The sequence below is a fragment of the Mobula birostris genome, chromosome 1 (genome assembly GCF_030028105.1).
Source record: "Mobula birostris isolate sMobBir1 chromosome 1, sMobBir1.hap1, whole genome shotgun sequence".
In the NCBI taxonomy this organism is placed as follows: Eukaryota; Metazoa; Chordata; class Chondrichthyes; order Myliobatiformes; family Myliobatidae; genus Mobula; species Mobula birostris.
Genome location: NC_092370.1, coordinates 11,782,206 through 11,807,216, shown reverse-complemented (window position 1 = coordinate 11,807,216; position 25,011 = coordinate 11,782,206). Strand labels below are relative to the sequence as shown.

Here is a 25,011-nt window from a genome sequence, read left to right as displayed (position 1 = left end):
TAAGACATCCAGTGAGCGGTAGTTCTGAGGGTGAGAATGCTTTGTTAATGACAGAAAAGCAACAGAAGCTCAAATAGTGATGTGCAGAAGAGCATCTCTGAAAGCACAACATATCGAATCTTGAAATGAATGGGCTACAGCGGCAGAGGACCACAAGCATACACTCAGTGAACACTTTACTAGGTATAGGAGGTACCGAATAAAGTGGCCACTAAGTATAAAATCATTGATGACATTGGTGAGACTACACATTATATTTGGTGAATGTTAGTCTCCTCACCTCAGGAAGGATTTATTTTCAAGGATGTACAACATGAAGTTCAACCTTTCACACAGTCTAGGGATGTGCTGGGGACTGCCTGCAGGTGTGGCTATGCTTTCTGCGCCAATATGGCATGGCCACAACTTACAAATCTTAACCCACGTGTCTTTAAAATGTGGGAGGAAACCAGAGTACCCAGCGGAAACTCATGCAGTCGTGGGTGGGAACATACAATTCCTTACAGACAGTGGCAGGCAGCATTGAACCTGGATTGCTAGTGCTCTCATAGTGTTACGCTAATTGCTACATAACCATGCCATCCGATTTCATACAATCCTGAAACGGGACAACAAATTCAGCAAGTCAATTTGCAAGTTATATTGGAGATTGCAGAATTCCTCTTTTAACAACATAAGCTTAATTTTAAATCTATAATTTGCCACGTAAATTCATGTAAATACAGGGGGAGCTGGCTAATTGGATACAAAATTCGCTTGATGGTAGGAAGCAGAGAGTGACGGCAGAAGGTTGTTTCTTGGATTGGAGTCCCATGATTAGTGGCATGCCTCAGGTCAGTGCTAGGCTCATTCTGTTTGTCATCTGCAGTATATTAATGATTTGGATACAACATACAAAACATAATTAGTAAGTTTGCTGATGGTATAGTGGACAATGAAGAAAATTATCAAAAATTACAAGGGGAAGTGGTTCTTGATCAGCTGACTAAGTGGCCCAGGGAATGAGAAATGGAATCACAGGTAGGTAAGATGTTTTGTGTGTGTGTGTGTGTGTGTGTGTGTGTGTGTGTGTGTGAGAGAGTGTGAGTTATATATACTGTGTATTGCACCTTGGTCCAAAGGAATGTTGTTTTGTTTGGCAGTATACATGTGTGAAGTTGAGTGACAATAAACTGAACTTGAATCTTTGGATAAAGTTAGATGGCATAGATTTAGGGTAAGGGGGGAAGAGATGTAGAGGGAATTATGAAGGGGTCCTTCTTCACCCATAGGCTGCTGAGCACCTGGAATGCACTTTCTGAGAGAGTGGGTGTCTGAACATCATTTTGCAGTAACAAGCATCACAATGAGCATTTGAATCACTTCAGCATGAAAAGCTCTGGATCAAATAATGGGAGATGGTGCCCACTAGTTAGCATTAACAAGTTGGACTGATTGGCTAGTTAATGCAGTTATGAAGGAGGCATGCCAGTGGCTATATTTCATTAGGAATTTCACCCAGCTCTATTTCTTTCTTCTAACTGCCCTGGAGTAACATCAGCCTGTTCTCTAGTCCTTTCCAAGTGCTTTTTCTGCAGTGGGTAGTTGATATTGCACTTCCAGACAACTCCTATAGAGTCATAGGGAGACACAGAACAGAAGTAGGCCCTTTGATCCACTGAGTTCATGGTGATCATCAACCAGCAGCATAAAATTTTCCCACAATCCCACAGTGATTGTGGGAAAAACTGATCTTGCAGCATCCTTTGCAATATGATGTAAATGTTAAGAATTCTGTCTAATTTTTCTGTCAGGGTGAAATGTCAATAAATTTGGAAGTTTTTAAATTAAAGTGGAGCTGATCATTATTTCTGGGCAATTCTTAATTGCTAGTTATTATTGAACACAGTACAATAACAGAAAAATCCACTGAGCATGAGCTTGGCACTTTTCTCTGCCAAATGTGAAGTTCACAGTTCCCACAAAAGCATAAGAAGCCTTTAATTTATAATCAAACTCTACTTGGTTGAATTCTGATCTTGTCCAACAGTGAAGCACAAACTAGCTGTAATTTCTTCAGCTGTAATACTGGGGCATCAGACGGTTGAACAACGAATGACAAAATGCTGTAGGAACTCAGCAGGTCAGGTGCCATCTATGAACAGTTGCCCTTTCGGGCTGAGCCACATGTAAACTCTGGCAGAGAAACAGCAAGCCCACTATTCATTTGAATGGAATGGAATCACTGCTAGGGAAAGAGAAGATATGATACAGATTTTTGGATCAATTGACTTTTAATTCTGAAATGATTTGAAGTTTTTTTTCTATCAGATTAGGGTTGTGAGTGGAGTCAACAGATAGCAGGAACAAGGAGAGCAAAGCTACTAAATTGTAGAGGAAACCTGGGAACTTCAGTGTGGAGAAAAAAAGTTTTAAAAAATTGTTTCTACTGCTTGCAAATCATGAACGGGGAATTCTTGGAACACCCAAAGAAGAGAGGCAGTGGAGGATTTTTGAACTTGGTGGCTCTGAAACTACAAGAAAGTTTGCTACTGGTGGCTGAAGTTAGAGAAGGGGGAAAATAAATTGTTATATAGGGGGTGGATTAATTGCTTGGAAAGGATGAATGTGAAAGTGTCTGGGTACATGGAAAGGGGAATAGAAATAAACACAAGTAACTACATTGGCCAAATGTCCCACTCTCTTTGTACTAACTTTTCCATTTATTGAAAATTCTCATTTATTGAATCCAAATCCGGTGAATGCTAGATAAATGATGGTGCTACAGTGAAAGTGGGACAATGTGTACCTCAAAACTTGTTACATATATCAAACCCACTGCCCTCCGCTTACTGAATAGGTACTACTAGTAAGCTGACATTGTGAACAAAAATTATAAAATGTCCCCAGGTTACGCCAACGTGTTCCATACCAAGTGAGATGTTTTGAAGTTTAAATGTATGTACAAAATATGGCAGCGAAGTTTTATACAAGCTCTCAAAAAGATAATGTTGCTAATGACTTGATCATCTGTTTAATAAACAGATTTAATACAGTTGTAGAAATCTAACTCACCCTTTATAACAGTAGCCATTACTTTGGTTTAAATTCTAATGTGAAAGAGCATCTCCATTGTTCACTGTAGCACACCAGTTCAGAGTTTTTATTTTTAGGCTTACCTTTCTGTAATAGGATTTGAAGCACAACTTTCTAACTGTATTGAGAGGGCTACCAACTTAACCCACTGTTTCCAAAATAAACCATTTCGTTTTGAAGAGAAAGAAAAAATGGGTATGAAAGGCCAATAGTGTGAGGAAAGGGGAAAATATTTTACTAATAGTTCTTAATTTCTACTTGTGCTCAATAGGTCACTGCTGGAGCTGCTGACATTAGAGGAGGTGGTGATGCCACTGACTTAGGACGAATTGCCCTTGACAATAAAACTTCAATGTTAAACACCATGTCCCATCGTAGCAGTTCCCGACCGCGTGATTATCATCCCTACAACTATACAGATAACATCTCTGTTAGTAAATCGGCCTTAAAGGAAGCCATGTTTGATGATGATGCTGAACAGTTTCCTGATGGTAAGTAGCAGATCTATTTCATTAGTAAGTATCTTCATTCTAAAATAGCATAGTTTACTCAAGCCCACTATTTTATGCTTATTTTAGTATTTTTTATCTATTACTTTGATTATTTGCCATGCCATGAGTTTTAAAGTAATGTTAGTGGAAATGCTTTAACTGGAAAACATCTGTTTTGATCTGTTGCACATCAGCAATACATGTGGTTCACGTGCCTTTTGGTCATTGTCCCTTTACATTGGTAGCACAGCGCAAATCTGATACAGTGGACCTTGATATTTAAATCACCAAGATCATTAGCATATTTTTAACAACCCTGCATGCATTCTCATCTATAAATCACTTCAATGATCAGATTTAAAGATCAGCATTTTTGTCACATCTACATCAAAACATGCAGTGAAATGTGTTGTTGCGGTCAAATCAGTGTAGATTGTGATGACAGCCACAAATGTAGATTGTGATGGCTGCCTTCAATATAGTATGAGGACAACTAATAACCAACTAACCTGTACATCTTTGGAATGTGGGAGGACCCCGGAACACCCAGAAGAAAACCATGCAGTCATGGGGTGAACAAACAAACTCCTTACAGACAGTAACACACATCAAAGTTGCTGGTGAACGCAGCAGGCCAGGCAGCATCTCTAGGAAGAGGTACAGTCGATGTTTCAGGCCGAGACCCTTCGTCAGGTTTGTTTCCTTACAGACAGTGGCAGGAATTGAACTCCAGTCGGTAATAGGTGATGCAGCAAAACCACACTACTGTGTTGCCTTTTCCATTTCACAATGATTGCAACAACCTGAGTATTCCACCTTTCTGTGACGTGCAGACTGACCATTATTGTTTTCCCTCTCTTTATAAATATGATATAATAAGTTGTGTGATGCCACCCGCCCCAAGACTATTGTTCATCAAAGTCAAAATTGAGCTTATTGTCACTTGCTCAAGTACAGGAGCAGAGGAAAATCTGTGGTAGCATCACAGGCATGTAGCATCACATAAGCAGCCATCACAAAAAAAGAGAAACATGTTAAACATAATTTATGTAAGAGTTAACATTTAGAACAAAAAAGTTTGCCATTTTTGTGTCAAATGGGCCAAATGTTCATAATGTTGCGAAACTGTAGTGATTTTTTTTTTACCATTTGGTTCAAGAACCAATTCTGTGGCTGTGGTTGTTGGAAGTGAACCATTCACTTGGCATACTGCAGAAGATAGAACATATAGAATAGTACAGTATATTACAGGCCCACAATGTTGTGCCGACCCTCAAACCCTGCCTCCCATATAACCCCTCATATTAAATTCCTCCATATACCTGTCTAGTCATCTCTTATCAGGGCAGTATCCAAGGCCTAGCCATCTTCAGAATACCTCATTAATAATCTTTGTTCCATTCTCAAGTTATCTTAAGTTTTATGATATTGATAAAGAGCAGTCTCAAGCTTGCAGGAAAGTATTAAATTGAGAGAGGGCAAATTACATAATTATTAGGTACAGGCTGGTTGGGGGGGTGCAGTGGGAGGTGTAGGAGTTTAACTGGGCAAGTCTGCATTTAGCCTGTAAGGCACGGTTGCAGAAATGACATATTTGGCCCATCAGGTTAGCTCTGCCATTCCATCATGGCTGATTTATTTTCCCTCCCAAACCTATTCCCCTACCTTCTCCCTGTAACCTTCGATCCTCTTACTAATCAAGAACCTATCAACCTTCACCTTAAATATACAAAATAACTTGGTCTCCACAGCCATCTGTGCAATGAATTCCATAGATTCACTATCTACGACATTTACCAATTTAAAGACCAGCTGATGGAATGGCCAGACTAGAGTTCAGGACTGACCTATTCAGTCAGGAAGAAGGACAAGGATGTCGAGTTAAGGAACCTTGGATGTCGGGAGAGGTTGTGAGTTTAGTCAAAAAAAAAACAAAAAAGAAACGTGCAAGGTTTTGAAGCCAAAATCAGACAAGGCACATGAGGCAAAAGGGTGACGAGTACAGGACTGAAGGTGTTATATATGAATGTACACAGTATACGGAATAAGGTAGATGATCTGGTTGTGCAGTTAGAGATTGGTAGGTATGAGTCGTGGCCGAAAGAAGATTTTAATTTGGAGCTTAACATTCAAGGATACACATTGTATCCTTGATAGGCAGGTAGGCAGAGGAGGTGGGGTGACTCTGGTGGTAAAAAATAAATCAAATCCTTCGAAAGAGGTAACATAGGACCAGAAGATGTAGAATCCTTGTGGGAAATGGCAAAGGTAGAAAGACCCTGATGAGAGTTACATACAAGCCTTTGAACAGTAGCCAGGATGTGGGCTACAAATTACAATGGGCGATAGAAAATGCATATCAAAAGAGCAATGGGATGATAGTCATGAGGGAATTCAATACACAGGCAGATTGGGAAAATCAGGCTGGTGCTGGATCCGTTGAATGCCTATGGGATTATTTTTTAAAGGCAGCTTATGTTTCAGTCCATTAAGGGAACAGCAATTCTGGTTTGGGTGTTGTGTAATGAAACAGGGAGCTTAAGGTAAAGGAACCCTTAGGAGGCAGCGATCATAATATAATAGTCTTCACCGTGCAATTTGAGAGAGGGAAGCTGAAGTCATATGTATTAGTATTACAGTGGAGTAAAGGGAACTATAGAGGCATGAGAGAGCGGCTAGCCAAAGCTGACTGGAAAGGGACAATAGAAGGGATGAAGGCAGAACAGCAATGGCAGGAGTTTCTGGGAGCAGTTTGGAATATGCAGGATAGATCCATCCCCAGGAAGTAGTATTCTAAAGGCAGAATGACACAACCAAGGCTGAGGAACAACAAAAAAAGAAAAAGGGCAAAAGTGAGTTAAAGGATTCGGAACTTTAAAAAATGGAACCAGAGAACACTACAGCATAGAAAACAGGCCATTCGGCCCTTCTAGTCTGTGCCGAAACATTATTCCGCTAGTCCCATTGACCTGCTTCCAGTCCATAACCCTCCAGACCTCTCCCATCCATGTACGTCCAATTTATACTTAAAACTTAAGAGTGAGCTCACATTTACCATGTCAAATCAATAAAAGACAACTATAAAATGCAATAAGGAGGGAAAAGAAATATGAAGCCAATGATATCGAAGAGGATAATGAAAGTCTTTTCAAATGTACAAAGAGTAAAAGCGAGGTAAGGGTAGATATCAGACCGTTGGTAAGCTATGCTGGAGAAGTAGTGATGAGGGACCAGGAAATTGAGGATGAACTAATTAAGCATTTTGCATTTCTCTTCACTGTGAAAGACACTAGCAGTATGCTGGAAGTTTGAGAGTATCAGATTTGGAAGTGAGTTCAATTGCTGTTATTAGAGAGAAGGTTCTTGAGAAGCTGAAAGGCCTGAAGGTAGATAAGTCACCTGGACCAGATGGACTACATCTATGTGTTCTGAAACAGGTAGCTGAACAGATTGCAGAGGCATTGGTAATGACCTTTCAAGAATCACAGATTAGATTAAATTAAACTTTATTGTCATTGTGCCGAGTACAGATACAAAGCCAATGAAATGCAGTTAGCATCTAACTAGAAATGCAAAGAATAGTGTTACTTACAAAATAACTGCAAATAAAAAGTAAGTGCTACAGCACACAAATATAAAAGTACTGAGACAGTACAATATGGGTGTAATACTGCTTAGCGCTGTGATGTGAGGTTCAGCAGTGTCACAGCCTCAGGGAAGAAGCTCTTCCTGTGCCTGCTGGTGTGGGAGCGGAGGCTCCTGTAGCGCATACCGGATGGGAGGAGAGTAAAAAGTCCATGCTTAGGGTGAGATGCATCCCTGATAATGTTTTTCGCCCTGCCCAGGCAGCATTTATGGTAAATGTTCTCAATGGTGGGCAATTGGGTGCCGATAATCCGCTGGGCAGTTTTCACCACACGCTGGAGTGCTTTGCGGTTTGATAAGGGACAATTGCCATACCACACTGAGATGCAGTTGGTGAGTATGCTCTCAATGGTACAGCGGTAAAAGTCCGTCAGTATCCTGGGACAGAGGTGAGCTTTCTTGATGCTCTGCAGGAAATAAAGGCGCCATTGCGCCTTTTTGATCAGGATAGAAGAGTTCAGGGACCAGGTGAGATCCACAGAAATGTGGACACCAAGGAATTTGAAGCTTGATACACTCTCCACTACAGCTCTGTTGATGTAGATGGGGACGTGAGTGTGGCTCCTAGCATGCCTGAAGTCCACAATGATCTCCTTTGTCTTCTGGGCGTTAAGGGCCAGGTTGTTGTCGGCACACCACGCGGCCAGGTGCTGGACCTTGTCGCTGTAGGCCATCTTGTCATCCCCTCTGATCAGACCAACCACCGTGGTGTCGTCTGCGAACTTGATTATAGAGTTAGAACCATGTACAGGAATGCAGTTATAGGTGAAAAAGGAGTACAGAAGAGAGCTCAGTACACAGCCTTGAGGCATGCCGGTGTTCAGGGTGAGAGTGGAGGAGGAGAGGAGATGGTTCTGGAGGACTGGAAAATTGCAAATGTCACTCCAGTCTTCAAGGAGGGAGGAGTCAGAAGAAAGTAAACTATAGGCCAGTTAGCCTAACCTCAGTGGTTGTGAAGATGTTGGAGTCAATTGTTAACTGTGAGGTCTCAGGCTACTTGGAGGCACATGATAAAATAGGCCAAAGTTTCCAGAAGGGAAAATCTTGCCTGACAAAGTCGTTGAATTTCTTTGAGGAAATAACAAGCAGGATAGATTAAGAAGATGTTGTTTACTGGATTTTCAGGAGGCCTTTGACAAGGTGCCGCACATGAAGCTGCTGAAGAAGATAAGAGCTCATGGTATTACCGGAGAGATATTAAGATGGATAGAGTATTAACTGACTGGCAGGAGCCAAAGGTGGAAATAAGGGGAGCTTTCTCTGTTTGGCTGCTGGAGGCTAGTGGTGTTCCGCAGCAGTCTGTGTTGGAAGCACTTCTTTTTACGTTATATGTCAATAATTTGGATGACGGGGTTGACGGCTTTGTGGCCAAGTTGTGGATGATAGGAAGATAGGTGGAGGGGCAGGTTGTGATGAGAAAGCAGAGAGGCTGCAGAAGGACTTAGATTAGGAGAATGGGCAAAGAAGTGGCAGATGGAAGACAGTGTCAGGAAGTGTATGCTCGTGCACTCTGGTCGAAGGAATAAGAGAGTAGACCTTTATAAATGGGCAGAAAATTCAAAAATCCGAGGTGCAAAGAAACTTGAGAATCCTCGTGCTGTATTCCCTGAAGGTTAACTTTCAGATAGAGTTCGTGAGGAAGACAAATGCAATGTTAGCATTCATTTTGAGAGGACTAGAATATAAAAGCAAGTATGTAATACTGAGTCTTTATAAGGCATTGGTCAGACTGCACTTGGAGTATTGTGAGCAGTTTTGGGTCCCTTATCCGAGAAAGGGCATTGTTGAGGGTTCAGAGGAGGTTCATAAGAATGATTCCAGGAATGAATGAGTTATCGTTTGAGGAGCGTTTGATAGCTCTAGGCCTGTACTTGCTGGAATTTAGAAGGATGAAGAGTTGTCTCATTGAAACCTATCGAATGTTAAAAGGCAAAGATAGGTGGTTGTAGAGATGATATTTCCTGTAGTGGGGGAATCTAGAATTAGAGAGCAGAGCCTCAGAATAGAGGGACATCCATTTAGAACTGAGATTAGTAATTTCTTTAGCCAGATGGTAGTGAATCCATGGAATTTGTTGCCACAGTCGGTTGTGGAGGCAGGTCATTGGATGTGTTTAAGACAGAGGTTGATCGGTTCTTAATTAGTCAAGGCATGAAAAGTTACTGGAAGAAGCCAGAAGTACTCTAGAGTGGACAATGTTGGTTCTTTGTTCAAGAAGGGAAATGGGGATCATTGTAGGTCAGTGAGCCTTACATCAGTGGTAAGGAAGCTATTGGAGAGTATCCTTAGAGGTAGGATTTACAAGCATTTGGAAAAGTGTGATCTAATTTGGAACAGTCAGCATAGCCTGATTTGGAACTTCTCTTAGTTCCTCTGTTCTACAGCAGTCCCAGGGCCCTAGCATTTCATTCTGAAAGTCCTGTACATTTTTGCCTTTCCAAAATGTAATACCTCGCACTTATCCGAATTAAACTCCATTTGCCATTCCTCAGCCCACTTCTCTGCAAGTCCTGATAACCAGTTTCTCTGTTAACACCACCTATTTTAATGACATACGCATCCTATAATTGCTTGAAACTGAAAGCCATTTAAGTTCTTGCCTAAAATGTGACATGTTTAATATCTCAAACTAAAGATGATTCAGATCCTGAATTTCAAAAATATGTTTCCCTATTCTCCTGCTGTCAAAGTAAAAAAATGAGTCTACTTGAGAAAAGTGATGATAATATTTTTTTGACTAGCTGTTAGACATCTTAACTTGCAAAGCTACAGAATGATTACATTATAAGTTGATTATCTCTAGGTTTGCTGATAGTGGGCGCTACCTACTTGAGTGAATTTATTAATGTTTTGGAGAAATTGGGGAAGGATATTTAGAAACAATATTTCACTGGATAGGCTTCATGAATGCAAAGCTAGGTTTGTTGTAAATCTACAAAATCTGGTTCTTTCCAGATTTATCACAAGGTCAAAAACAAATTAAAATTTGATCTACGTGTGTTGACATATTAGCACCACAAACATTGTAACAGGTAATACTGTGTTGGCTAAACATTTTGTTCAGCAGATGCAGATTTTAAAAGATGGGAGCGCATAAGTAAATGCAGTTCTCTCTCGGTGTCTCTTCCCTGGAGCTCCTCAAAGAGACTGTTGTATGTTTTTACATTTGTGAAGAATAATAAGGGCTGTTGATTGTAGAATTATTACTGTTCAGTTCATTCGTAACTCTTCGTAATGTAAACCTGTGCCTGCATGAAGCAAGAGCTGGAATCACATTCAGGCAATGGCTGACAAGTGGCAGGTAACATTCACACTATTCAAGAGACGTTAATTACTTCTGACATTCAGTAGTGTTATTATTAACAATCACATCCCCAAACCTTCATCATCCTAGGAATAATTAACTACTGACCAGAAATACTGCTGGATTGTAAATATACACTCAGTGGCCACTTTATTACGTACCTCCTGTACCCAGTAAAGTTTATGGTTGTGATCTTCTGCTGCTGTAGCCCATCCATTTCAAGGTTAGATGTGCTGTGCATTCAGAGATGCTCTTCTGCACGTCACTGTTGTAAAGCATGGTTATTTGAGTTGCTATCACCTTCCTGTCAGGTTGAACCCATCTGACCATAGAGGTCAGGGGATAATTAACAAGGCATTTTTCACCCACAGAACTGCCACTCACTGGAATTTTTATTTTGTTTTTCGCATCATTCTCTGTAAATTCTAGAGACAGCTGTGTATGAAAATCCCAGGAGATTTAGAGTTTCTGAGATACTCAAACCCGGCACCAGCAATCATTTCATGGTCAAAGTCACTTTGATAACATTTCTTCACCATTCTGATGTTGGTCTGAATGACAACTAACCTCTTGAACATGTCTGCACTTTTATACATTGAGTTGCTACCACATGACTGGCTGATTAGATATTTGCATTAATAAGCAGGTGTACCCAGTAAAGTGACCACTGGGTGTATGTGCACAGCATGACCACAAGGGTAGGTCAGCATTGGATATTCTTCCTGACACTCCATCAAATTAAGATACTTGTCTGGAATGGTTTCAAATCCTCAGCCTGAATGAATCCTGTTGCAGCAGGACTCATTACATTCAATATCAGCTGGCAGGAATCTGCATACTAGACTGGCAGCTCATCCACCCCCGTGAGCATTCACTTTCCCAACACTCATGTGTTATTTCTGTCATGTCCAATCTCCCAAATCTTTAAATACATTCTTAAATAAAGTGAACGCTTTAATGAATTCCATATATAGTACTGTGCAAAAATCTTAGGCACCTAGATATAGTGAGTTTGTAAATCTGGTGTGAGAAAAGGTTGTTAGGAATGGCAAGAGTGGAGTGCCGTGGGAGGGATGTGGGACAGGTGACAGATGGGCAGGGGGTGGCGTGGTTGCAGACACCAGGCAAGGTAATTTGATTCCAAACAATTAATTTATTGATCATTACAGAATGTTTCTCCGGTGCTTCCTGCTCCCCCTCCTTTCCCTTTTCCTTTTCCCAACCATGATTCTCCTCTCCCTTTCCCCTTCCCATTCTCAGTCCACAATAGAGACCCATATCAGAATCAGGTTTATCATCACTCACACCATGAATTTTTTTAAGGCAGCAGTACAGTGCAATACATAAAATTACAACAGTACTGTGCAAAAGTGGCCGTGCTGCACTGCAGTTTCTTAATAATCTATAGCTCTTATTTTCATTATTCAGTTTCAAATGATGTCTAGATTCCTTTTGCTTTATTTGCTGTTGTCTTAAATAACCCACATCCTTTATGCCACATTCCAGTGACTAATGCCATTTTCATTGTATCTTTCCTTCCTTGGTCTCATCATTTTGATAGAACAGTGCATCAATTGATGTGGACATGGTTGGCCACACAGCGCATTTCTGTGTTGAACAGCTCAATTCCTTGATGCCTTCATACTTGACATTCCCCTTCCCCCACCCACCTACCTTCTCCCTCACCTGGTCTCATCGATCCCCTGCCAGCTTGTACTCCCTCCCCTCCCCTCCCCCACCCCCACCACTTTATTCTGGCTTCTCCACTTTTCCTTTCCCATCCTGATGAAGGTCTTGATTTGGCATGTCCTCTGTTTATTCCTCTGCAGAGATGCTGCCAGACCTGCTGAGTTCCTCCTGCATTTTGCGGGTGTTCACACTTGTCAATGTTGTGTTCCCATCAGTTAAGAGAGCCTGCTCCTGATTGACTAAATTCCATTCCACTTTGGTAGCTTCATCACATTTTGAATTTAGAAATGTGATAGTCATATATTTTTGGCTCCATTTTAGTGTTTGAGAGAAACAATTGACCTTTGAACTGCTTGAGACTGAGCAGTTGTGTGTTGTTGGGGTGCCTTTCACTTTTCAGTTATTCTTTGAGGTGGTGAAGGTGTGTTTAATTTTCAGTATTATTAAACTTTAATCTCTTAGCGTAATATGATTGCAGGAATAACTAAGTATTCATTTGTGAGATATTTGTTCTGTCATGGCTTTGAACTTTGTATGTTCTTGTAATATCAACCCTTCTTACAAAATTGTGTACACTGGCCATTAATAGTTAATCTTGAGATAATCAACTTATACTGCAGTCATTCCATTCCTTCAGATACCTATGAACTCATTAAGATATGAATTCTGCACACGGGGCATTAATAATTGACTTTTGTTATCAGATGCTACTTTGGACCAGTCTGATTTGGTTGCAGAGCTACTGAAGGAACTTTCCAATCACAATGAGAGAATAGAAGAACGTAAAGCAGCAATGTATGAACTCCTTAAGTCAATTCAAGAAGAGTCATTAGGCGTGTGGGATGAACATTTCAAAACTGTTTTGCTGCTGCTTCTTGAGACACTTGGAGATAAAGAGGTTAGTTAACTATGAATTCTCCATTCCATAGTATTTCTCATTATGTCTTTTCCTTTGCAAGTTCTGTGATTGCATACACCAGATTATATTCCTAGGATAAACAGTGCCTTGGCCTTTTGTAGAATTAGTTAGTTACAGAAATGTGCAAAGTAACCTTCCCTTATGTTCCCATTCATCTTTGCTTACAATGCAAAAACACCTATCCTGTAGCTCACCATATGGGGACCCAACTCTGTTGGGCAGTACAATCTTAATTCATAATGTGGTGATGGAGCAAGTGAAGTTGAGTAAAGTTCCCCCTCTGGTTCAAGAGTCTGATGGTTGGGGGGTAATAACTGGTAGCAGTGAGGAGGACCGCCTGGGTGGTGGTGGTCCTTGATGATGGATACCATTTTCCTGCAACAATGCTCCTTATAGATGTGTTCAGTGGTAGGGAGGGCTTTCCCCATGATGGGCTGGGCCATGTGCACTACATTTTGTACTATTTTCTGTTCAAGGGCATTGGAGTTTCTATACCAGGCTCTGATGCAACCAGCCAATATATTCTCCACCACACATCTACAGAAGTTTGTCAAGGTTTTAGAATGCCAAATCTTCGCAATCTTCTAAGGAAATAGAGGTGCTTTCTTTGTAATGGCACTTGTGTGCTGGGCCCAGGACAGTCCTCTGAACCGATAACTCTGAGGAATTTAAAGGTGCTGACCCTCTCTTCTGATTCCCCCAATGAGGACAGGCTCGTGGACCTCCAGTTTCCTCCTCCTGAAGTCCAAAATCAGTCTTGCAGACGTTGAATAAGAGGATGTTAGTGTGGCACTACTCAGCCAGATTTTCAGCTTGTACAGCTCTATCTAAAGAAACAACAAGAAAGGCACAGAAGCTGCTCTGGGGCGTACTGGAGAGGTTATGGAAGAGGGACAGCATCCAGCAGATCCACTCAACCAAAGTTGAGTCTTCAATTCAGTTAAATGTTGATCCTGACAAACCTGCCATGCAGATGCAAAAGGCTTTAGCGCATTTACCTTCATCCATCAAAATATTGAGTGCAGGAGTTTAGACATCATGCCAAATATTTTTATAATGTTATGAGACTGGGAATGCTCACGTTCGAAGGGACCATGATGACCTTATACACCGGTCACTAAAAGCAGATGTCCAGGTGCAGCAGTCAGTCAGAGTATATATTGGTCTTTTATTACCAGTGGATTGGCACTGTGTCATACCACTCTTGCTGAGATGACATTTGGAAAATACTGCATACAGCTTTTGTAAAATAGAAGATGCTTGCTAAAGACTGAGTGCGCCTGGGATTTCCACACTGGTCCCTGGGATGGCAGGGCTAATACCAAAGGTGAGGAGGCTATGTTGTAGACTATCAAGTTTTGAAGAATAAGGGGCAATCTCACTGGAGCACAGAAACTTCATAGAATGCTTGCAGGTCAGACACTGAGTTTATGCCCCAGCCAGTGGTTATGGCTTCAAAATAAGAGATGAATTTAACTGAGGAGAAATTTCTTTACTCGAGTTGTGAGAATCTTTGGAACAATGAGGAGGCTCAATCATTGATCGTGTTTATTTTAAATTTAGAGATACAGCATGGAACAGGCCCTTTCGGCCCTTCAAGCCCACTGCCGAGTAACCCTTGATAAAATCCTAGCCTCATTGCGGGATAATTTACAACGACCAATTAACCTACTAACCGACACACCTTTGGACTGTGGGATGAAACCAGAGCACCCAGAGGAAACCCAGGTGGTCATGGGGAGAACACACAACCTCTTTCCAGAGGATGCTAAGATTGAACTCCAAACTCCGCTCCTTGAGCTATAAGAGTGTCAGTCTAAGCACTGCACTACCGTGGCACCCGAGGTGGCATTGCGCTAACCACTACGCTACCTTTTCGCCAATGTTCAAGGCAAATATTAATAGAATTGTGGATATTTAAAGGATTGTGATATGGGGGTAAGACAGGAAAACAATATTTGCAGTGGGATTTTTTTGAAAGGCAGACATTGCTTGGAGCTGAATGGCCTCCTGCTTCTGTCTCTTACATTGTTTATGAATTACTGTTCACTTTGGAAAGATATCAATGTGTGAAAAATATTTGCCAGTTGAATGATCTGATGCTAGTGATATGTTAAAAAATTTTAATGCATTTACCCTTTCATTCTTTGCCTCTCGGGAAGTAATCACCTAGGTTTCCTAATCTCCAAATAGCTAATCCTGAAGTGACACTTTTGTTACTAGATGGAATTTCAAATTCTGAAAACCTCCCTCCTGTTCACCTCTGTGTCCATTCACTGTCTTCAAAGTATTTGCAGTGGGGTTTTATTAACATGGAGTTTCTTTTCTCTTGATAATTGCAGCATACGATCAGAGCATTAGCACTGCGAGTTTTAAAAGAGATCTTGAAACACCAGCCAGAAAGATTCAAAAATTATGCGGAGCTCACCATCATAAGAACACTGGAAGCTCACAAAGATCCCCAAAAAGAGGTTGGTTTATTCCTGATCCTTTTGCAAAGGAAGAAATAAAAAGTCAGGCTGCCATATTGCTTCACTGAAAGTAAACTGATTACCCAGAAAAAGAAAAGTTTACACGTGGATTGGTAACATATAATTTTCTTTTGCCATCGGTTCCGGAAGATTTTCAGGAAGGTGTTAATCACAATTAAGACACAAAATATTGGGGGTGACTGACTGATGTGGACAGTAAATTGAATACTGACAGGAAACAGGGAATAGGAATAAATGGGTTATTTATGGACTAAATATATGACGAGTGGAATGTTGAAGGGATCGATATTAGATCCTCAACTGTTCACAATATGCATCTGAGAGAGAATCAAATGTAATATATCTGTAAATGCTACAAAGTAGTCTGGAGACTGAGGAGGATACAGAAAGACATCAAGGACATACGTATAGCTATTGTAGCGGTTAGTGTAATAACTTACAGTGCCAGCTGTAATATCGGGCTTTGATTCCTGCCACTGTCTGTAAGGAGTTTGTGGACTGCGTGGGTTTCCACGCAGAAGTGGTCCCAACACCGAACCCTGTGGAACACTACTAATCACTGGCAGCCAACCAGAAAAGTATCCTTTTATTTCCACTTGCTGCCTCCTACCAATCAGCCAATGCTTTAACCATGTTAGTAACTTTCCTGTCATACCATGGCCTCTTAACTTGGTAAGAAGCCTAATGTGTGACACCTTGTCAAGAGCCTTCTGAAAGTCTACATAGACAACAGCCACTACATCCCCTTTATCTACCCTACTTGTAATCTCCTCAAAGAATTGCAACAGGTTCATCAGGCAAGATTTTCCCTTAAAGAAACCTTGCTGACTTTGTCCTATCTTGTCCTATGTCACCAAGTACTCCGTAACCTCATCCTCAATAATTGACATCAACATCTTCCCAACCACTGAGGTCAGGCTAACTGGTCTCTAATTTCCTTTCCGCTGCCTTCCTCCTTTCTTAAAGTGTGAAGTGACATTTGCAATTTTCCATTCCTCTGGCACCATGCTGTAGTCCAATGATTTTTGAAAGATCATTGCTAATGCTTCCACAATCTCTAGCGCGACCTCTTTTGGAATCCTAGGGTGCAGTTCATCTGGTCCAGGTAACTATGTACTATGAAAGACTAAGGTCTTTCAGCTTTTTGAACACTTTCTCCCTTGTAATAGTAACTGCACTAACTTCTCTTCTCTCACACCCTTCAACACCTAACACACTGCTAATGTCTTCCACTGTGAAGACTGATGCAGAATACTCAGTAGTTCATCTGCCATCTCCTTGTCCCCCATAATTATTTCGACAGCCTCATTTTCTAACGTTCCTATATCCACTCTCATCTCTTTTATTTTTTACATACTTGAAAAAGCTTTTACTATTCACTTTGATAGTGATTGCTAGCTTGCTTTCATATTTTATCTTTTCCCTTCTAATGATTCTTTTAGTTGCTCTCTGTAGGTTTTTAAAAGCTTCCCAATCCTCTATCTTCCAACTATTTTTTGCTTTGTTGTATGCCCTCTCTTTTGTTTTTTACATTAGCTTTGACTTCCCTAAGCTTTGATGTCCACAGCCGTCCGTGACAATGAATTCCACAAAGTCACCACCCTCTGGGAAGTGATCAGGTGCAAAGAATTACTTGAACTGCGCAAACTAGTCCTCACTAAGTACAATATCTTTGTAACTGGTGCCTACGATAGTAATAAATAATTCATCCCTTTGCCCAAGATAGGATAGGAAAAAGCAAAAGTAAGTGGTGGGAACTGTATTTTGCAACACAGGCACAAGATGATAAATGATAAATTTCAGATCTGGTGAGACCAGTTTCTGATAAAAGTGTCTCTAACTAAGTCATTACCGCTATCTCCCAACTGTTCTAGACTCTTGTGTAATTCATTTGATTTTTTTTTATTGCTGAATGATACAAGCGATTGGATTCACCTGGCAGATACTTGGAGCTCTTTCAACCACTGAGGACTAGTTAATATTGCATTTTTATCTTCCCTATGGTGTTTCTTATGAACAGGTTAAATTCCAAAGACATCTGAGTTTGAGTTTGTTAAGGGGTTTCTGTGTTGGCACCCAAAACACAGCGAGATTTGCAGCGCATCTCAGACTATGTTGGTCATTGGCGCAAACAACATATTTCAATGTATGTTTTGATGTACATGTGACAAATAAAGCTAACCTCTGGCATGTGAGGTTATGATTGCACAATGAAAAGTTTTTGGGAAGATTCTTGTCTATTAGCAAATGATTTGTACTTTAAAGTAGGGACACATGAGAAATATTTTAATAATGTCACATATCCCTATGGATATGTTGAATACTGATTTCTCACCAATGCAAAGCCACCAATTTAATATAAGTGTAAGTAATATTGTGGTACCTAACAAGATTCAAAGAGTTCTAACATCTTTCTGTTCTTCATTAGGTGGTAAGAGCTGCTGAAGAAGCCGCTACAGCCTTGGCCACATCTATCAACCCTGAGCAATGCATCAAAGTGCTTTGTCCTATTATACAGACAGCAGAATGTCCTATCAACCTTGCAGCAATCAAAATGCAAACCAAGATCATAGAGAGAGTCCACAAAGATGTTCTGAACCAGTTATTACCTGAAATAATTCCTGGACTGTTAATGGTATGTAACTACATTGTTTCAGATACATATCATTTACTTGTAACTAAAATCCCAAAAGGTTATAGTTATAGTTGTATAGTAGGTGAATAACTGGCTTCATAATATCATTAATGTAAATCATTCAAGGCATTTAGATAAGATTGTATACTGACTGAATATGAAATTGACTTTGGCTGAATTGAAGATTTGAGTGACAGGTGGTGCAATTTAATCTTATTATTTCCATTAGATACAACTGGCCCATTCATCTTTTTCCTTCCTCTTTCAATTTCTGTTGTTTTACCTTGCTGCTCTCCCATTCCTTTTCTTTTGCCTTTCTTTCTTTTTCTCCACCTACCTCTCTCCTCACTTTTATTCCTCCTAAATCTTGATCATATGTTCCAATCAGCTTAAATTAAAGGAAGCACTAGTTTTGACTACTGTCACTCAAATCTAAAACGGGGTTTGGCTTACGATAAATGACGCTGTAGTCCAATTTCAGTTTTTCACTTTTATGACCTTAAATTATTGGTAATTTGTATTATGTTTAATTAATATTTGTGCCCCGAAGCTAATCAGCCATTTTCCAAGGAAGTAGCTTCTTCCAAAACATTTAAGCTGGAATTGCCAAGATGTATACACCACCAGTAAAGATCCCCTGACTGCCCGTTGTTGCAAGCCTAACCTACAAGTACAGAGATAGAAGAGTAGGCCATTTACCCCCATATATTGTGTCTGTTGTTCTGTAAGATCATGCCAGACCTTTCCCCGAAGCACCACTTTCACATACCAAACACTTCAGTCTTGATTGCTCTACAGACTCACCTTAAAGAGCTCTACAGCTCATATTCTTAGTATTTTTTTATTTGTGCATTGGTTATTTGTCAGTGTTCGTTTATGTATAGTTTTTCATAAGTTCTTTTGTATGTCTTTATTTTCCTGTGAATGCCTGCAAGAAAATGAATCTCAAGGTATATATCTTCTGTGATAACAAGTTGACTTTAGTTTGATTTTGACTTTATAAATATGTCAATTTAGGAACTGAGCCTCCACAGCCAACTTGGATAAGGAATTTGAAAAGTTCTCTTCTTTTTTTTCTGGGTGATGAAGTTTCTTCCCAACTCAGCCCTGGAAGTTTGAACCCATGGTTATAGTCACGCCAGCCAGAGAAAAGTGATCCATTCAACTTCCTAGTCAAGACCCAGAAGGATATTTCAAGGCAATGAGGGCTCAGTCTGGTGAATCTTCACTGTAACCTACAGCAATATAACCATGCTAAGCTAGAAGGCCATAATGTATTATTCTAAGTCTACATTAAAAGTCTTTACTCATTTATTCAAGTGCTCTTGCAGTAAAGGCTAAACAAGTTGCTTGCTCTCACTGCATGTTAACTTTCAGTTAGTCCTCTTTCAGTTCCCCACTATTAAAAAAAAACTATGTCTTTCTATTTTCTCTACTGAACAGGATAACCACATTTTTCCACATTATATACCACTGTTTTCCAGATTATATTACATTACATTTCTCCTGCCCTCGCTTTCTATTTCCACCTCACAACCCACACTGTCCACTTTGTGTCTTCAGCAAACTTCATCCTCTTAGCCAAATTATTCACATAATCTGTGAACAGCTCAGGCCCAAAGAGCAATCCCTGCAGCCCGCCACTAGTCACAAGCTTTCAAAACCAATGTACTTCTACTTCCTGATTTGTGTCCATTAATCCTGTTGCCCTCTGCCATTCCTAGGTCCTCTCTTATCAGATTCCATCTTCTATGTTACTTCTACTTACCAGCTCCCAGCTTTTTTACATCATTCCCACTATACCCCATCCCTCACCTGTCTATTACCCACCTCACTTGGATCCACCTATCGACCTGCAGCTCTAGTTCCATCCCCCCTCCCCAAGTTTTTATACTGACTATCTTCCCTCTTCCCAGTCCTAATGAAGGGTCTCAACTCAAAACGCTGACTGTGCATTTCCTTCTGTTGATGCTGCATGACCCGCTAAGTTCCTGCAGCAGTTTGTACGCTGTACCATTTCCAGAGGATTTCTCCAACAGTGAAGTCAGGCTTAAAATCGTCTTTGAATTTATCTGCCTTTCCAAATTCCTTAACATAATTTCTAGAACTGGTCTATAAATTACCCAGATTAACCATAGAACCATAGAAACTACAGCACAGAAACAGGCCTTTTGGCCCTTCTTGGCTGTGCCGAACCATTTTCTGCCTAGTCCCACTGACCTGCACATGGACCATATCCCTTCATACACCTCCCATCCATGTATCTGTCCAATTTATTCTTAAATGTTAAAAAGAACCCACATTTACCGCCTTGTCTGGCAGCTCGTTCCATACTCCCACCACTCTCTGTGTGAAGAAGCCCCCCCTAATATTTCCTTTAAACTTTTCCCCCCTCACTCTTAACCCATGTCCTCTGGTTTTTTTCTCCCCTTGCCTCAGTGGAAAAAGCCTGTTTGCATTCACTCTATCTATACCCATCATAATTTTATATACCTCTATCAAATCTCCCCTCATTCTTCTACGCTCCAGGGAATAAAGTCCTAACCTATTCAATCTTTCTCTGTAACTGAGTTTCTCAAGTCCCGGCAACATCCTTGTAAACCTTCTCTGCACTCTTTCAACCTTATTTATATCCTTCCTGTAATTTGGTGACCAAAACTGAACACAATACTCCAGATTCGGCCTCACCAATGCCTTATACAACCTCATCATAACATTCCAGCTCTTATACTCAATACTTTGATTAATAAAGGCCAATGTACCAAAAGCTCTCTTTACAACCCTAGCTACCTGTGACGCCACTATTAGGGAATTTTGTATCTGTATTCCCAGATCCCTCTGTTCTACTGCACTCCTCAGTGCCTTACCATTAACCCTGTATGTTCTACCTTGGTTTGTCCTTCCAATGTGCAATACCTCACACTTGTCAGTATTAAACTCCATCTGCCATTTTTCCAGCTGGTCCAAGTCCCTCTGCAAGCTCTGAAAACCTTCCTCGCTGTCTACTACACCTCCAATCTTTGTATCATCAGCAAATATGTTGATCCAATTTACCACATTATCATCCAGATCATTGATATAGATGAAAAATAACAATAGACCCAGCACTGATCCCTGTGGCACACCACTAGTCACAGGCCTCCACTCAGAGAAGCAATTCTCTACCACCATTCTTTGGCTTCTTCCATTGAGCCAATGTCTAATCCAATTTACCACCTCTCCATGTATAACTAGCGACTGAATTTTCCTAACTAACCTCCATGCGGGACCTTGTCAAAGGCCTTACTGAATTTCATTAACCTTTGCTAGTCTTTTACTTTTCACCTATCCATGGCAGCTTTTACAGTGTTTCAATTCTCAATCGTTTACTTTCTTATTCTATTTTACCTTCCTTTCAGTTTCCTGCTCCTTTCTTGAACTCCAAGCATTTCCCAATCCCCAAGTTTACTGTTCTGTTTGGTACATTGTAGATTTTACCTCTGAACTAGTATTTGGTTTTGTTTTATAGTTGTGGCTAGATTTGTTCTTCAAAGGGATTTATTTTTGCTATAAACTATGTAAGAGTTGTAAGGCTAGAAGAGACCTTGGGCATCACATTCTGAAGCCCTGACCTCAGAACACCTGGACAGGAATGACAACTCACTGAATGTATAAAATCTTTAGACAATAGGTGCAGGAGTAGGCCATTCGGCCCTTTGAGCCAGCACCGCCATTCACTGTGATCATGGCTGATCATCCACAATCAGTACCCTATTCCTGCCTCCTCCCCATATCCCCTCACTCCGCTATCATTAAGAGCTCTATCTAACTCTTTCTTGAAATCATCCAGAGAATTGGCCTCCACTGCCTTCTGAGGCGGAGCATTCCACAGATCCACAACCCTCTGTGTGAAAAAGTTTTTCCTCAACTCCATTCTAAATGGCCTATCCCTTATTCTCAAATTGTGGCCTCTTGATCTGGACTCCCCCAACATCGGGAGCATGTTTCCTGCCTCTAGCGTGTCTAATCCCTTAATAATCTTGCGTGCTTCAATCAGATCCCCTCTCATCCTTCTAAATTCCAGTATATACAAGCCCAGTCGCTCCAATCTTACAACGTATGACAGTCCTGCCATCCCGGGAATTAACCTCGTGAACCTGCGCTGCACTCCCTCAATAGCAAGAACGTCCTTCCTCAAATTTGGAGACCAAAACTGTACACAATACTCCAGGTGCGGTCTCACCAGGGCCCTGTACAACTGCAGAAGGACTTCTTTGCTCCTAGACTCAGCTCCCCTTGTTATGAAGGTCAACATGCCATTAGGAATGCATTTTTTTTTAAAGAGATACAGGGTGGTAACAGACCCTTCTGGCCCAACAAACCTGTGCCACCCAATTACACACATGTGACTAATTAACCAACAGACCTGTTGGAAAATTGTTCATGAGGAGAATGTACAAACTCCTTACAAACTGCAGCTGAATTGTACCCAGGTTGCTGGCACTATAATAATGTTACACCAACCGCTAACATTTGAAAAATAAAAACTGTTTAAAATATAGACAAAATACTTTAAACCTAATGGATAATGTTTAAAAGACATTAAACTAGCATAAATAAATGCTCTTCCCAAATGCATTCTACAAGGTTGGAGACAGACTGGGATGATCATTCCTACAACTGTCCTTGTTGTACAAGACCGACTGCATCTAGACACTTTATTCAGTGAATTGAAAGACATTCTTGCCATAGAGGGAGTACAAAGAAGGTTCATCAGATTGATTCCTGGGATGGCAGGACTTTCATATGATGAAAGACTGGATCGACTAGGCTTATACTCGCTGGAATTTAGAAGATTGAGGGGGGAATCTTATTGAAACGTATAAAATCCTAAAAGGATTGGACAGGCTAGATGCAGGAAGATTGTTCCCGATGTTGGGGAAGTCCAGAACGAGGGGTCACAGTTTAAGGATAAAGGGGAAGCCTTTTAGGACCGAGATTAGAAAAAACTTCTTCACACAGAGAGTAGTGAATCTGTGGAATTCTCTGCCACAGGAAACAATTGGGGCCAGTTCATTGGCTATATTTAAGAGGGAGTTAGATATGGTCCTTGTGGCTAAGGAATCAGGGGGTATGGAGAGAAGGCAGGTACAGGGTTCTGAGTTGGATGATCAGCCATGATCATACTGAATGACGGTGCAGGCTCGAAGGGCCGAATGGCCTACTCCTGCACTGCACCTGTTTTCTATGTTTCTAATTGCTGTCCTGCTGCTGCCTTGATGGATGGTCCAGCAGCAGAGCAACCAATCAGATTTAGCATCTTTTGACTTGCGGCATGCTTCAGATTTCCATACTTGGCTGGATGTGCAGGAGGTCAAGACAACCAGTCACCAACATCTGAAACCTGGCGCTTTCCTTCAAAACCACTGGCTTTTCATCAGCTCCATTTCTTCTAATATTCTGCAGTTTCTAAAACACGTATGGCCTATTTGCAAGTATATGGAAATAAGCTACCAAAATTTTTCTGAACATTTCAGATCTTGAGGGGACAGTATTTTGTTTAAATGTTTAAATGCTGAAGGAACTCAGCAGCATCTTTGGAAAGGAACTATGGACTCCTCTAGCACTTTGTTTGTATTACTCTGGATTTCCAGCATCTGCAGATTGTCTTGTGTGTATGATTTCTGCTTAAATGTTTCCTTTGCAGGGTTATGACAATACGGAGAGCAGTGTCCGCAAAGCCAGCGTGTTTTGCCTTGTAGCCATTTATTCAGTTATTGGTGAAGATCTTAAACCCCATCTTGGCCAACTCACTGGCAGCAAGGTAAACTGAATGTATCATAATTGTATGTATGTTCCATTATACACTATGTTATTAGTGAAGTTTTTAGTGCTTAGTTGCAAACTAAGTAACCTGCCCTTTCTGATCTAAAGCAACCCAGAATCTAGGCTGAATTGTTGATTCCAGCTAGGTCGCCCACTAATATGATTGCTGCCATGAAGAAGAAGGTATAGGAGCTTTAGGTCCCACACCACCAGGTTCGGGAATAGTTATTACCCAACAACCATCAGCTCTTGAACTGGTGTGGATAACTTCTCTCACCTCAACTCTGAATAGGTTTCACAATCTATGGACTTCAAGGATTTTACAGCTTTTGTTCTTAGTATTAATTATTTACTTTTACTTTTGTCTTTGCACCATTGGTTGTTTGTCAGTCTTTGTAGTTTTTCATTGATTCTACTGTATTTCTTTGTTCTACTGTGAACACCTGCAAGAAAATGAATCTCAGGGTTGTATATGGTGACATATATGTACTTCGATAATAAATTTGCTTTGAACTTATATTTATATAATTTTCTTCAAAATTATGTGGATGTTCTTGGGCTGTGAAGAAGAGGTCTCAGAAGTTGAATTATTGAATAATATTGCAGGGCATTATAATTCAAATTTATTTTGCAAAAGAGGAAATGGGCAAGATAACAATCATGAGTATAATGGCACTGAACAAATTGTTGAAGCAATAAGCGACAGATCTCCAGATTCTGATGATAAGTAGTCGGCATGGTATGTTGGCCGTAGAAGCATAGCGATGCTTGTGGGCATATCCTCGAACTGTGTTGCTTGTTGATGTATATCAGCAGTCCCCAACCACTGGGTCATGGAGCCGTACCGGGCCGCAAAGCATGTGCTACCGATCCGTGAGGAAACAATAGGATTTGGCAATATGAGTCAACTGCACCTTTCCTCATTCCCTGTCACGCCTACTGTTGAGTTTGAGCGC

General features: G+C 40.7%; 1 protein-coding gene across 7 annotated transcripts in view; it reads left to right on the top strand.

Moving 5' to 3' along the window:
• clasp2 (cytoplasmic linker associated protein 2) overlaps window positions 1-25,011 on the top strand; it is a 358,715-nt gene that overhangs the window by 318,792 nt on the left and 14,912 nt on the right. For all 7 annotated transcript variants that reach the window (XM_072252438.1, XM_072252433.1, XM_072252430.1 and 4 more), the window contains 5 exons: window positions 3,347-3,566; window positions 12,909-13,102; window positions 15,466-15,594; window positions 18,044-18,250; window positions 23,937-24,053. In XM_072252438.1, coding sequence (XP_072108539.1) covers window positions 3,347-3,566; window positions 12,909-13,102; window positions 15,466-15,594; window positions 18,044-18,250; window positions 23,937-24,053 — 867 coding nt within the window. The remainder of the gene's footprint in view (window positions 1-3,346; window positions 3,567-12,908; window positions 13,103-15,465; window positions 15,595-18,043; window positions 18,251-23,936; window positions 24,054-25,011) is intronic.